The sequence below is a fragment of the Erinaceus europaeus genome, chromosome 6 (assembly GCF_950295315.1).
Source record: "Erinaceus europaeus chromosome 6, mEriEur2.1, whole genome shotgun sequence".
NCBI lineage: Eukaryota > Metazoa > Chordata > Mammalia > Eulipotyphla > Erinaceidae > Erinaceus > Erinaceus europaeus.
The window spans coordinates 38,734,383-38,749,403 of record NC_080167.1 but is presented as its reverse complement, the minus strand read 5'-3'; the positions used below and the strand labels follow the sequence as shown (position 1 = coordinate 38,749,403).

The window sequence follows — 15,021 nt, the reverse complement described above, 5'->3', positions numbered from 1 at the left end:
CAGGTTCAAGCCCCTGGTCCCCACCTGCAGATGGGAAAGCTACACTAGTGGTGAAGCAGGGCTGCTGGTGTTTCTATGTCTCTCTACCTCTCTGTCTCCTTTCCCCTCTCAATTTCTTTGTCTCTATCCAGTAATAAATAAATTAAAAAAATATTTTATGGGAGTCATGAGGTAGCGCAGAGGGTTAAGCACACGTGGTGCAAAGCCAAGGACTAGTGAAGGATCCTGGTTCCCCATCTGCAGGGGGAAAGCTTTGCAAGTGTTGAAGCAGGGCTGCAGGTGTCTCTCTGTCTCTCTATTTCCCTCTACTCTCTTGATTTCTGACTGTCTCTATCCAATAAATAAAGATAAAATTTAAAAAAAAAAGAAAGGAAGGGAGGAAGGATCTTCATTGTTTCTTCTTTTTACTGAATAGATGTTGACGGTTAAGTATGAAGACAGTGTGGGGGCTGGGGAGATAGCATAATGGTTTTGCAAAGAGACTTTCATACCTTAGGCTCCAAGGTTCCAGGTTCAATCCCCAGCACCACCATAAAACAGAGTTGAGTCATGCTCTGGTCTCTGTCTTACTCTCTTTGAAGCTCTCATTAAAATATGGCGCAGGAGCCGCCATGCAAGCTGATTGACACGGTACCAGCTTCGCAAGAAGTTCAGCAAGGCTGAGCTCTCCAGGCCAAACTGAAACCATCTTGCCTTTTGCTATGTATAGGGCTTAGGATCAAGCTCTGAGTGGTCTTAATAATATTTACCTATGGCCAGGTTCAGAGCCTGACCAATAACAAAAATAATGACAAAACCTGCCCTGCACTCTCTAAGATTGATCATACTGGAACAGGCAATATCAGTAATGCAGAATTTTTTAGGAGACTCCAAGAGGAATAAATGTTTCCCCCTTTATCTATACCACTTCCTTTAGTATTTCCTCTAAAATATAGAAAAATATTGGTGCTTCCCACAGTGGAGGGGCCACCTTACATAGCATAATTAATAAATGGAAAGTTATGGTACCTGCCTAGATACAATAGGCTTTTTAGTCTACCACCCACCACTATGCTCCCACTTCCTTATTCGGAAATAGCACACGAGAACCTAGGTCACATAGTGAGCATACACAGAAGATGGATTCCAGCTAGAGAGCTTAACTTTATGAAGAGGCTGGCCAGGTCAGCACCACCTTGGTGCCTTCTCAATAAGGGACAAAACAAAACTCCTTGATCAAACAATGGAACAGATTTTATGAAAAATGGGCTGCTCTATTTGTTTAAGGCCCCTAGAAACATAACAAGCTTGAACTTTCTATGAATCACGTCTTCTGATGCATAGGGACAAGAGAATGGCATAAACATACAGGTAGAATATTAATCTTAATCAATAGGACATTTGCCTAGCACACAGGTACAGGAATAGCAAAAGACATGTTGCTTGCTTTACAGACATAGAAACTGTGATGTGATCGCTAGGGAGAAAAGTGTCCCTGGAATGTGAATGTTCCACAAAGCAGGAGGTGTTCCCTACCTGTGCTGTTCATACTTGGTGATTTTTGTATTAATAATCAAAGCCTTGGTGATTTTGTGTTAGTGACCAAAGCCTTGGTGATTTTTGTTTTAATAATCTATACCTTGGTGATTTTTGTTTTAATTATCTAAGCCTTATAAGACTATAAAAATAAAGTTCTGCTTGAGTAAGACAGAGATGTCTGCTTGAGCTTGATTCAGCATCAACTCTCATTCTTCCTCATTCTGTGCCAATGCCCCTCCTCTTTCAGGATACCCTATTAACCTGCTGGGGCTGGCCCCTGCAAAAATAAATAATTACTTTTTTAAAAGACAGTGTGCTAGGGGGTAATGGTCTTTAGAAAGTTCTAAACTTATTCCTGAAACTAAGTAAGAGAAATGCCTCATCACTAGGCTCCATACTCTCCTGGCCAACTGCAGCTCCATCTGAACTGCCACTCTGGGCCTTCTTGCTTAATGCCCAACACTTCCTGAATGCCTTTCTACCAGGCCTTTTGCTTTACACTGCCCACTATTCGATCTATAAGAAATCTGGATGCCATCCTTCATCTTTGATGTCTTTCTTTCCCCAGTTCTACCTCAAATCCTGTTGGTTTGTCTTACAAAATACATATTGAATTTTCTAGTTCCCTGACCAATCTCTAGTTTGACTTTGAAGTCAATATATTTTAATGCACTTATCGATTTCTTATTTTAATAAAATGGAAATATTGACAAGACTATAGGATAAGAGGAGTACAGTTCCACACAATTCCCACCATCAGAACTCTTTATCAAATCCCCTCCCTTGATAACTTTCCTATTTTTTTCTTAATTTTTAAAATTATTTTTATTTATTTATTAGAGACAGCCAGAAATTGAGAGGGAAGGGTGGGATAGAGAGAAAAATAGACACCTGAAGCACTGCTTTGACACTTGTGAAGCTTTCCCTCTACAGTTGGGGACCAGGGACTCAAACCTGGGTCCTTGCACATTGTAACATGTGCACTCAACCAGGTGTGCCACCACCCGGCCCTGATTAGCTTTCCTATTCTTTTTTTAAATTAATTATTTATTTATTCCCTTTTGTTGCCCTAGTCGTTTTTATTGTTGTAGTTATTGTTGTCATCGTTGTTGGTTGGATAGGACAGAGAGAAATGGAGAGAGGAGAGGAACACAGAGAGGGGGAGAGAAATATAGACACCTGCAGACCTGCTTCACCACTTGTGAAGCGACTCCCCTGAAGGTGGGGAGCCAGGGGCTTGAACCTGGATCCTTAAGCCGGTCCTTGCACTTGTGCCATCTAAGCTTAAGCCACTGTGTTACCGCCTGACTCCCCAGCTTTCCTGTTCTTTATTCCTCTGAGAGTATAGGGTGCAGAAAGCGAGAGGTCTGGCTTCTGTAATTGCTTCCCCACTGAATGTGGGTATTGACAGGTTCATCCATACTCCTCACTTATTAATTCTATGAATTTGCCGATTTATGTGGCTATTCTTTTGCAATCACGTGATGCAAATTTTTATGACAATACAATTACATGCTCAAAGTACACATGAAGTTTTTGGAATAGCATTTTCTTCAAATACTTTCATGAGTTTTGTATTACATGTTTTACATTAGCATTTTTTTTCTTCCAGGTCTGGCTTATGGTGGTTGGGGAATTGAACCTGGACACTCTCCTCTACTCACTACAATAGAATCTTTTACATGTTTATAAGCTTTGTCACAAAAATTTGCAATTAAACATTCTTTTGTAACATTTTAATACCTAAGTACTATTCTATCATACATTTAGACTTCAATTTATGCATTTGCTTAGTGGAATTCCCTATTCTTTGTTACAAGTGAACTCCCTTCTTTTTGTAATTTTCCACAATGAATTCAGTATATGGGGTTGCTCTCAGCACTGCCTGGATTCCAAAGCTAAAGTAGCTCTTGAGAAGTTTATGATTAAAAGATACTGACACACACTTGGGAAAAGGGCAGAAAAGGATGGATTGGACATGGTTTGGAGCAGAATGTTGCTGTAGAAGAAATCTGGAAGGACAGGGACAGATTTTTCAAGGATGAGAGGCTTTGGTAAAAGCTGGTAAGTATTTGGAATTTTGTTCCAAGAGCAATGTAGAAGCAGGTGGGTGACACGACAGAAATTACTTTAAAGGGTGGGGATAGATAGCATAATGGTTATGCAAAAAGACTTTCATGCCTGAGGCTCATTCAAGTCCCAGGTTCAATCCCCCATACCACCATAAACCAGAGCTGAGCAGTGCTCTGGTTAAAAAAAAAAAAAATTACTTTAAAAAATATTTACATATTTATTTATGAGAGAAAGAAAGAGAGAACTAGGACATCATTCTAGAATATGCAACTGGGGATCTAAGGCAGGACTTCAAGCTTGTAAAATCCTGTGCTTTCTCCATTGTACCACCTCCTAGGCTGTGACAAATTGCTTTTTTAAAAAATTTTGATTATTTTTTTAATCTTTATTTATTGGATAGAAATAGTAAGAAATTTAGAGGGAAGAGGGTGATAGAAAGGGAGAGAGAGAAAGAGATACCTGCAGCTCTGCTTCACTACTCATGAAGCTGTCCTCTTGCAGGTAGGAACCAAGGACTCAAACCTGGGTCCTTACTACGCATTGTAACATGTGCACTCAACCAGGTGCACTACCACATGCCCCCCCTTTTTTGGTCCTATTATAATGGGAGCCAGTCTAGGGTACAACTGCCAGTCTTCCAGAACTCCTTGCTAGTTATCTTGTAGAAACAAAGCTGTCTGTGAAGAAAGCATAATGGTTGTATAAAAGACTTTTAAGCCTGAGGTTCTGAAGTTCCAAATTCACTCCCCCAGCACCACCAATAGAAGTAAAGATTAAAAAAAAAAATAGACACAAGATCCACATTCAGGTAATCAAGAGAAAGTTTGCTAGGAGGGAAACACGCATAGATACAAGTCCACTGAAAAGGCAGAAAGGCACTGATAACATTTAAAGGTTGGCGTAGTGGGGGCCAGTTGGGGATGCATTGGGCTAAGTGCACATAGTAAAGGTTGCTGTAGTTTTGCAAGTGCTAATCTATTGATATTACCCTTCTCAGGGGCAAGATGCTCCACCCCAGTAAGTGCTGACAAAAAGATATTTAGTCTCTAAGGAGAAGATTCCTGGTGTTTTTGTCCTTGGGAGTTTTCTGCTTCCACACTGGACATTTCCCTCTGAGCCTGTCCCTTCCACTATTGCAGTGTGTCTGTGTCTGTGTGTGTGAGGGGGGTGCGGGTGGAATGTTACATTAGTCTCTCTCATGAAAGGAAAGAAAATTGCCCAAATATAAGGCTGGGTGGTTGTGCACTTGGTTGAGTGAATGTTACAATGATCAAGGGCCCAAGTTCAAAACCCATGTCCCTACCTGCAGAAGAGAAAGCTTTGCGAGTGGTGAAGCAGTACTGCAGGTGTCTCTGTCTCTCTCCCTATCTATCTCCCCCTTTCCTCTCAATTTCTGCCTGTCTCTATCCAGTTAACAGATAAAGATAATTGGGGCCAGGTGGTGATGCAGTGTTGCAGGTGTCTCTTTGTCTCTCTCCCTCTCTACCACCTCCTTCCCTCTATATTTCTGGATGTCTCTATCCAATAAATAATAAATAAGTAAATAGATAAATAAATAAATTTTAAAAATTAAAATCAGTAAGTGAAATAAAGATGATTTAAAAATATTATTTAAAATATCAAAAAAAGATGGGGGAAGAGAAAAGAAAAGAAAGAAAAAAGCACACTGTCTGGTTCCTTTTCAGTCTTGCACTCTGTAAGCATTTACCTCATGACCCTTCCCAGGCCATTAAATTGCACTATAAGGAGAACATATGTTTTTAGTGCAACCTATACCAGCCACCTTTGGCTACTTTATTCCCTCACCTCCAGACTAATTGCAAAACAATGGCACAATATAGCATAATACAAATTTATTGAATTTCTCAGAGATAAAATGGAAGTATCACTGCAAAAGGTAATTTAATGAGCAGGGGATATAGCCTAATGGTTATGCAAAGAAACTTTTTTTTTATAAATCTTTTTTTTTAAATTTTTTATTTTTTAACCAGAGCACTGTTCATCTCTGGCTTATGGTGGTGCAGGGGATTGAACCTGGGACTTTGGAGCCTCAGGCATGAGAGTCTGTTTGCATAACCATTGCTATCTACCCTCCACCCAAGAAATTCTTTATGCCATGGTCTGGGAGGTGGTTCAGTGGATAAAGAGCTGGACTCTCAAAGAGGAGGTCCTGAGCTCAGTCCCCAGCAGCACATGTACCAAAGTGATGTCTTGTTTTCCTGTCTCTCCTCCTTACCTTTCTTTTTCTTTTTAATTTTTATATTTATTTATTTTCCTTTTTGTTGCCCTTGTTGTTTTTTATTGTTGTTGTAGTTATTATTGTTGTTGTTGATGATGATGTCGTCATTGTTGAATAGGACAGAGAGAAATGGAGAGAGGAGGGGAAGATAGAGAGGGAGAAAGATAGACATCTGCAGACCTGCTTCACCGCCTGTGCAACGACTCCCCTGCATGTGGGGAGCCGGGGTCTCGAACCAGGATCCTTATGCCGGTCCTTGTGCTTTGTGCCACATAGGCTTAACCTGCTGTACTACCACCTGACTCCCTCCTCCTACCTTTCTAATTCGTTAAATAAATAATCTTTTTTAAAAATCAATAATTTAAAAATGATTTTTTAAATATTTATTTATTACTGGATAGAGACAGAGATAAATTTAGAGGGGAGGGGATGATAGAGAAGGAAACAGAGAGACACCTGCAGCCCTGCTTCACTACTAGTGAAGCTTTCCCCCTGCAGGTAAGGACCAGGGTCTTGAACCTGGGTCCTTGTGCACTGCAATGTGAATACTTAACCAGATACACCACTTCCTGGCCCCAGAATAAAAACTTTTTTAAAGCCTTTAAAATAACTAAAGGAAAGGAAAGAAAAGAAAGAAAAAAAGAGAGAGAGAGAGAGGAAGAAAGGGAGAGAGAAGGAGAGAAAGAAAAGCTCTCTGATGCCTGGGACTCTAAAATCCAGGTGCAATCCCCTGTACCACCAAAAACCAGAGTTGACCAATGCTCTGATTAAAAGAAAGAAAGAAAGAAAGAAAGAAAGAAAGAAAGAAAGAAAGAAAGAAAGAAAGAAAGAAAGGAAGAAAGAAAGGAAGAAAGAAATTATATATATAAAGAAAACTGCCTAGTATTGGAACAAAAAATCCCTATAGTGAGCAGTGGGATAGAATTGAGAGCCCAGAAATCAGTCACTACACCTATGGACAGTTAGTTTTTGACAAGGGCGCCCAAAATATTAAATACATAAAGGAGAGTTTCTTCAACAAATTGTATTGAGAGAATTAAGTTGAAACATGCAAAAAAAAATGAAAATGAATCTCTTCCTCTCACCACACCACACCACACAGAAAAATAAATTGCAAATGGATAGAAGAATTGGATGTTAAACCAGAAATCATCAAATATTTAGAGGAAAACATTAGGAAAACTCTTTATGATCTAAGTTTTATAGATATCTTCGAAGACTCAAATCCATTCTCAAAGAAAACAAAAGCAAATCTGCTGATTCCAACCTTATCAATGCAACGAGAAGCATGCTTCACCTCAGACTGTACAGAGACGTCAGAACGGATTGCCAACCCTTCACACTCATCACTCGGGTGAGACTTTTCCTTTCATGGTATTCTAATTCCATTCCAGGAGGTTCACTTCCTAACAATGTCCCAAAACCTAGATATAGGCCAGGTCCCATAAGATAGAGCATATGTTCACATGTATCCATAAATTAGGGCAAAACATATATCTGAAAGCAAAAATACACAATAGTTTGTAGTGAGTCAGTATCAAATTCACAATGCAATAGTGTCCACTTAGACTTAGATACCCTCCTCACCTACTTCCTATTACAGTTCTCTCACTCACTCCAAAGCTAACCTTACCAAAGCAAGGACTGCAAAAGCTGAATAAGGGAAAAAGACTGGCATACTTTAATGATGACTCTTTAGTCACTATCAGGCGATTCCACCAGCTGGGCCCCTAATTGGGTAGTCCGGAGTCTCCCAAACAGACTTGATGAGCCTAGATCTCAAATAAATCCCTTTCTCCATTATTACCAGTCATCTCTATCAGGAACAATAAAACAGACCCCTTTGTGGGCCCCCATAGGACCTTGCCCTGGATCAACAATGGTAGAGAATGTTGTCCATCCTCCAAAGGGAGGATGGACAACATACTCTATGCTACACCTGAGGAAGATGGGTCGATACTGGGGCAGCATGGAATGTTCCTACTCATGACCACAGAATGTGAGCTCAGATCTACAGGGATGCAGAGGTCACACAGGCTCCTAAGCTAATTATGGGCCCCAGATCACATCAAATTGATGGGGTTTACAGTAATATTTATATCTCTTTCCCATATAGGGAGCTACTTCTTCCCTGATCAGCTTTCTGGTCCTTTTCCCAGTCATGACATCGTCTCCCCAGACAATAATTAGGATACACCTGCATATCAGATTTCAGGCTCACGCAAAAAAAAAAAAAAAAAAAAACACTAGTATAGCTACAGGCCCTTTGAAATATAACTAAAATATTCCTACTAGCTATCTACAAAATGGAGGACCCCCCCCCCCCACTCTTCATCTCACTATTCCAGCCTTTAGGTCCATGATTGGTCAACAATTTGTTTGGCTTTGTATATTAACTCTCTTTTCAGCCACCAGGTTCCAGATACTAGGAGGATGTGACCAGACTTCCCTGGACAGACAAGCCCACCAATGTGCCTTGGAGCTCAGCTTCCCCAGAGTCCTTCCCCACTAGGGAAAGAGAGAGACAGGCTGGGAGTATGGATCAACCTGTCAATGCCCATGTTCAGCGGGGAAGCAATTACAGAAGCCAGACCTTCCACCTTCTGTAATCCACAAGGATCTTGGGTCCATACTCCCAGAGGGTTAAACAATAGGAAAGCTACCAGTGGAAGGGATGGTATACGGAGGTCTGGTGGTGGGAATCGTGTAAAGCTGTACTCCTCTTATCCTATGTTTTTTTTCAATGTTTCCTTTTTATAAATACAAATTTAAAAATTAAAATAATAATAATAAAAAGAAAAAAATAAAACAAAAGCAAAAATAAACTAATGGGACTACATGAAACTGAAAGGCTTCTGCACAGCAAAAGAAACTACCACCCAAATGGAGACTCCTTACAGAATGAGAGATCTTATTTTTTTTACTATTATCTATTTATTGTATAGAGACAGAACTTGAGAGGAAATGGGAAAAGGAGAGGGAGAGAGTCAGAGAGACACTTGAAGACCTTCTTCACCTCTCATGAAGCTTTCCTCCTGGGAGTCGGGCGATAGCACAGCAGGATAAGCGCAGGTGGCACAAAGCTCAAGGACTGGCATAAGAATCCAGGTTCAACCCCCTGGCTCCCCACCTGCAGGGGGCTCACTTCACAAGCGGTGAAGCAGGTCTTCTCTCCCCATCTCTGTCTTTTCCTCCTCTCTCCATTTCTCTCTGTCCTAAAGAAGAAGAAGAAGATCAAGAAGATCAAGAAGAAGAAGAAGAAGAAGAAGAAGAAGAAGAAGAAGAAGAAGAAGAAGAAGAAGAAGAAGAAGAAGAGGAAGAGGAAGAGGAAGAGGAAGAAGAAGAAGAAGAAGAAGAGGAAGAAGAAGGAGAAGAAGCTTTCACTCTGAAGGCAGAGACCAGGGGCTTGAACCCAGGTCCTTGTGCATTGTAACATGTGCACTCAACCAAGTATGCCACTATCAACCAAGTATGCCCTGAGTAATCTTATTATGTGATACATCAGGCAAAGGTTAATAATCAAAATATACAGACCTCACCAAATTCAACAACAACAAAACAAATTCAACAAAAAAAAAAAAGAAAGAAAGAAAGAAAGAAAGAAAGAAAGAAAGAAAGAAAGGAAAAAAAGGAAAAAAGAAAAGACATTCAAAAGTGGAGAGAAGACAGGGACAAAATATTTACCAGAGATCCAAAGGGCCAACATCCATATGAAAAAAAATGCTCCAAGTTACTAATGATCAGGAAATGCAAATAAAAACAACAATGAGATATCACTTCACTCTGGTGAGACAGTCATACATCAGAAAGGACAGCAACAGCAAATGTTGGAGAAGATGTAGAGGTGTGGTCCTGGAGGTGGCATATTGGACTCTCAAGCATGAGGTCCCAGTTTCAATCCCCAGAAACACATGTACTAGAGTGGTGTCTGGTTCTTCTTTTTTTTTTTTTTAAAGATAGTATTGATTTATTAATGAGAAAGATAGGAGAGAGAAAGAACCAGACATCACTTTGGCACATGTGCTGCCGGGGATCGAACTCAGAACCTCATGCTTGAGAGTTCAAAGTTTTATCACTGTGCCACCTCCAGGACCACATTGTGTCTGGTTCTTTCTCTCTGTCTCTCTTCTCATTAAAAATAAATAAAAATAGAACCAGAGAGAGAGAGACCTCTTGCACTGCTGGTGGAAATGTAAACTGCTCCAAGCTGTGGAAAGCAATCTGGAGAACTCTCACAAGGCTAGAGATAGAGCTACCCTATGACTGTGTAATTCCTCCCCTGGGGATATATCCTAAGGAACTAAGTACATCCATCCAAATAGACATGTACATCAATGTTCATAGCAGCACAATTTGTAATAGTTAACAATATTTATACACTTTTCCCATATTTGGGAGCTACTCTCCTCCCTGATCTAGCTTTCCAGTCCTATTCCCAACTATAACACTATCTCCCCAGACAATATCTTGGGTCCACCTGTATGTTAGCTGTCAGATTCGGTTCCTCTAGCATTTTTTTTTTTATTTTTTTTTTATTTTTTAAAGTTTTTTATTTTTTCCCTATTATGCTGTTTCCCTAACCCTCTGACTTATTTATTTTTATTTCTTTATTGGGGAATTGATGTTTTACATTCAACAGTAAATACAATAGTTTGTACATGCATAACATTCCCCAGTTTCCCTTTTAACAATACAACCCCCACTATGTCATTTATCATCCTTCATGGACCTGTATTCTTCCTCTAGCACTGTGATGTGTGCTCAACTAGATGTGGCACCACCTGGCCCCATGAAGTCTCCTTCACCTCATCTTGGATGGAGCTTGAAGGAAGCATGATAACTGACATAAGGCAGAAAGGGAAGGATAAATATGAAATGACTTCATTCATGGGTGGAACTTAAGATACAAGTGCAGGAAAGAGAAACAAAAAATAAAATTGTGGACTGGTGGTATATTGCACCAAAGCAAAGGACTCCAGGGAAGGAAAGTAACTAAAGGGTGGGAGAAGGAGGATGGTACACGATGATAACCCAATCTGAGAGTGAGAGTGTTCTACAGACACCTATCCTTGTAAGATAAGAAATTGTGCAACTGTACTGTAAACCATTAACCTCCCAATAAGAAAAGGGGTGGGGAGCAGGGGTAGATAGCATAATGGTTATGCAAAGAGACTCTAATGCCTGAGTTGCCAAAGTCTGGGGTTCAATCCCCCACACCACCATAAACCAGATCTGAGCAGTGCTTTGGTTAAAAAAAAAAAAAAGAACCCATGGTGCAAAGCTCAAGGACTGGCTTTAAGGATCCTGGTTTGAGTCCCCAGCTTCCCACCTGAAGGGGAATCGCTTCACAGGCAGTGAAGCAGGTCTACAGGTGTCTTTCTCCCCCCATCTCTGTCTTCCCCTCCTCTCTCCATTTCTCTCTGTCCTAACAATGATGACATCAATAGCAACAACAATAATAACTACAACAACAATGAAAAACAACAAATGCAACAAAAGGGAAAGTAAATAAATAAAAATTTAAAAAAGAAAAGAAAGATGGCTGAGGGCCAGGTGGTGGTGCACCTGGTTGAGCGCACATGTTACAATGCTCAAGGACCCAGGTTCAAGCCCCCAGACCCCACCTGCAGCGGGAAAGCTTCACAAGTGGTGAAGCAGGTCTGCAGGTGTCTCTCTCTCTTTCTATCTCCCCTACCCTCTTGATTAAATAAATACAAATAATAAAAATATTTTGGGAGTCGGGCTGTAGCGCAGCGGGTTAAGCGCAGGTGGCGCAAAGCACAAGGACCGGCATAAGGATCCCGGTTCAAACCCCGGCTCCCCACCTGCGGGGGAGTCGCTTCACAGGCGGTGAAGCAGGTCTGCAGGTGTCTGTCTTTCTTTCCCCCTCTCTGTCTTCCCCTCCTCTCTCCATTTCTCTCTGTCCTATCCAACAACGACGACAATAATAACTACAACAATAAAACAACAAGGGCAACAAAAGGGAATAAATAAAATAAAATATTTAAAAAAAAAGAAAGATGGCTGAAAAAAGAAAAAGAAAAGAAAGAGTAAAGAAGAAAGAAAAGGGGTAAAGTCTTTTTCACTATGCTATATCTCGGGCCCTTTGTTATAAATATGTAGAAATGTGGAGAGATTGGGGGTGAGGCATGATAGGGTAAGTTATCCAAAAATATGGGCGGGGAACATAATGGTTATGCAAAGAGTCTCTTAAGCCTGATGCTTTAAAGTCCCAGATTCAAACCCTGGCACCATCAGAAGCCAGAGTTGTGCAATGCTGTGGTTAGAGAAAAGAAAAAAAGGAATGGAGATGTTAGGAGAAGATACAAAAAAGGATAAAAATGCAATAGGAGGGTGAGTGAGATGATATAATGAATATGCAATGAAACTCTCGTGCCTGAGGCTCCCAAATTCAACCCCCACACCACCAGAAGCTACAACTGAGTAGAGCTCTGATAAATAAAAACAAATGGGGTGGGAGTAGCTAGCATAGTGATTATATAAACAGACTAATGCCTGAGGCTCCAAAGTCTCATGTTCAATCCCCAGCACCACCATACCACCATAAGCCAGGATTGATCAGTGCTCTGGTTAAAAAATAATAATAAAGAAAAATAAACAAAAGAGGAAAATGTGCTGGGAGATGTGTTGAACATCTTGAATGTAAATTAATGACTCGTCACCTATTTTTTAAAATATATATTCTTAAATCTTGTTTTTAAATTAAATGTTTAGTTTCAAGTTTTGCAACATATATGACACACAAAACAGTTTTAAGTTTCTTAATTTTTATTTATAAAAAGGAAACACTGACAAAACCATAGGATAAGAGGGGTACAACTCCACACAATTCCCACCACCAAAACTCCGGAATCCCATCCCCTCCCATGATAGCTTTCCTATTCTTTATTCCTCTGGGAGGAGCTCAGGTATTGTCTCCAAATCACCCATCCTGCCAGTTTTTAAATTTTTAAGTATTCAATATAATGACTTGGTTTGTTTACATGGTGAGATGAATAAATTTAGCTTAACCCAGTGTACCATTGCCTGCCCCCTTCATCTCTTAAAATAACTATTCTGGGTGGAGGGTAGATAGCATAATGGTTATGCAAACAGACTCTCATGCCTGAGGGTCCAAAGTCCCAGGTTCAATCCCCCACACCACCATAAGCCAGAGCTGAACAGTGCTATGGTAAAGAAAAAAAAAAACTATTCTAAAAGGGTGAACAAAAATTATCTCTGACTATATCTTGACGAGACCCAAGCAAGAGTCCACTTAAAATTCACAAGCAGGAGCATCAGTGCCTTTGTCCACTCCTCCTTTGTGTTCCAGCAGGTTCTTATGGAATAGAATTTCCTCAAGACCCCAGGGTCTTCCATCAAGCCTTCCTTTACATGAATCTTGTAAGGCAGGCAGAGATTCAACTTCCCTTTCCCTGCTTCTTCCTTAAACTGATGCATACAGTCAAGGAAAGCCACCATGGCCTTGTCAAATTTAGTATGCATGGGAAAACCCTGATCTCCAGAACAAAACAGTGGCAACTCAATAGCATCCTCTGTTAAAGACTTCAGATAGGAGTGGTCCCCACAAGGCACAAGTTGATACCTCTGAAACTCCAATCCAATTGTTTTAGACAAGGCAAAAAGCAGCAAAGCTGTCTGACCCCAGGCGGCGTTAATCTCACTCCATCGCACAGGAACTGTGGGAAGGCAGCCCAGTCTGAAGTTATTGATGATGCCCAAGGAGCCTTCACTCCAGATCTGAAAGCTGGTGTTGAAGATACTGGTTTTCTCCAGTTGAGCAAGATGACTCTGGGTGTAGCACAACTGGTTCTCCAAACTCCTCAGCTCATCCCACAACTCCAGTTCCTGATACCTAAGGTGACTCTCTTCTCTCTGGTACAGCAGTTCTTCCTGCTCCAATATCTTGGTCTCTGCCTTGGCTGCCTCAAGATCTGTTGCTGCTTTTTCTCTTTTCTTCTCCACCTCCAGAAATTCCTGAGTCAGTCTCGCTTCCTCCAGCTCCAGTTCCTTCAGTTCCTTCAGCAATGTCTCCTGCTCATCTTCAACTACTCTCTCTTTACTCTCCAAACACTGCCGGTAGCTCTGATTCTCTGATTCTGTGATGGCCAGAGAGGTATCCAAATGCTCTAAAAATTTGTCAGTACAGTCCACACACAGAGGATGGTCTATTTCTTTCTCAGAAGAGACCATGTCATCAATGTCCCTAATAATCTTCAGAATGTTATTGAGACTTCGCATGGAGTCAAACTTCCCAAGCAGGGTGAAGTTGTCTCTGATGTCCCTGAACATCCAGCTGTCATCAGAACATATCCAAGAAGCACCAACCTGTAAGTTTTCCCTGTCTGGGCCTTCAAAGGAGGTGGAGCCTTGTTCCTGGATTTCTGAGGCCCTGAGGGAAGAGGCTACAGTCCAAGTTGCAGGTTCTTGTGGGGTGTTGAGGTCCTGGGCTTTCTTGGATTGATTGATTTTCAGGGGTTGACTACACTGTTGGCAAATAAAACGAGTGGAAGACATGGTGAAGTCTTGATTCAATCTGATTCTAAGAGTCTAGTTATAAGATCTTCCTAGAATAACTCTTTTAACATATTTATCATTTTATCACTCCTACTTAAATCTGATAAATGTATCCTCCCATAGTTAACTTTGATTGCCTTTAGGCTCTTTTAAACAGAAGATTCCCTCAGCAAGATAATCTCACCTTCCTCTCAACATTCTCAGACATATTTTAAGAGTAATCACTCAAAGAAAAATTATTACTTTAAATCTCAAATATTATTCTGGCATCTTCCTCCTTTAAGAGTTTAATGCCTTCATTTTACCTTAAAATGAAGTACCATCGTGGTCTGGGAGGTGGCGCAGTGATAAAGCTTTGGACTCTCAAGCATGCGGTCCCGTTTTTGACCCTCAGCAACACATGTGCCAGTGATGTCTGGTTCTTTCTCTCTCCTCCTATCTTTCTCATTAATAAATAAAATCTTTTTTAAAAATGAAGTACCAACATTTTAACAAGATACCAAGTGTTTCTGCCTATCTCTTCATACCCTTCCCTTCCCATCTCCTTCTCTCACTCATGGCTTCCACCACTTTTCTATAAACCAATTACATTTCAGTTCTTCCAACCATTTTATTTTATTTTATTTATTATTTTTATTCCAGAGCATTGCTCT

At 40.6% G+C, this 15,021-nt stretch overlaps 1 protein-coding gene across 1 annotated transcript; it reads right to left on the bottom strand.

The window, feature by feature from the left end:
- Positions 1-12,752: 12,752 nt before the first annotated feature.
- Positions 12,753-14,368, bottom strand: BECN2 (beclin 2). The gene has a single exon (XM_007535610.2). The coding sequence runs from the start codon at positions 14,366-14,368 to the stop codon at positions 13,064-13,066; it is 1,305 nt and encodes a 434-aa protein (XP_007535672.1). The 3' UTR covers positions 12,753-13,063.
- Positions 14,369-15,021: the final 653 nt, after the last annotated feature.

Bases quoted from the DNA above. Each gene is read 5' to 3' on its own strand.
- BECN2 (XM_007535610.2), bottom strand. From the start codon at position 14,368: ATGTCTTCCACTCGTTTTATTTGCCAACAGTGTAGTCAACCCCTGAAA.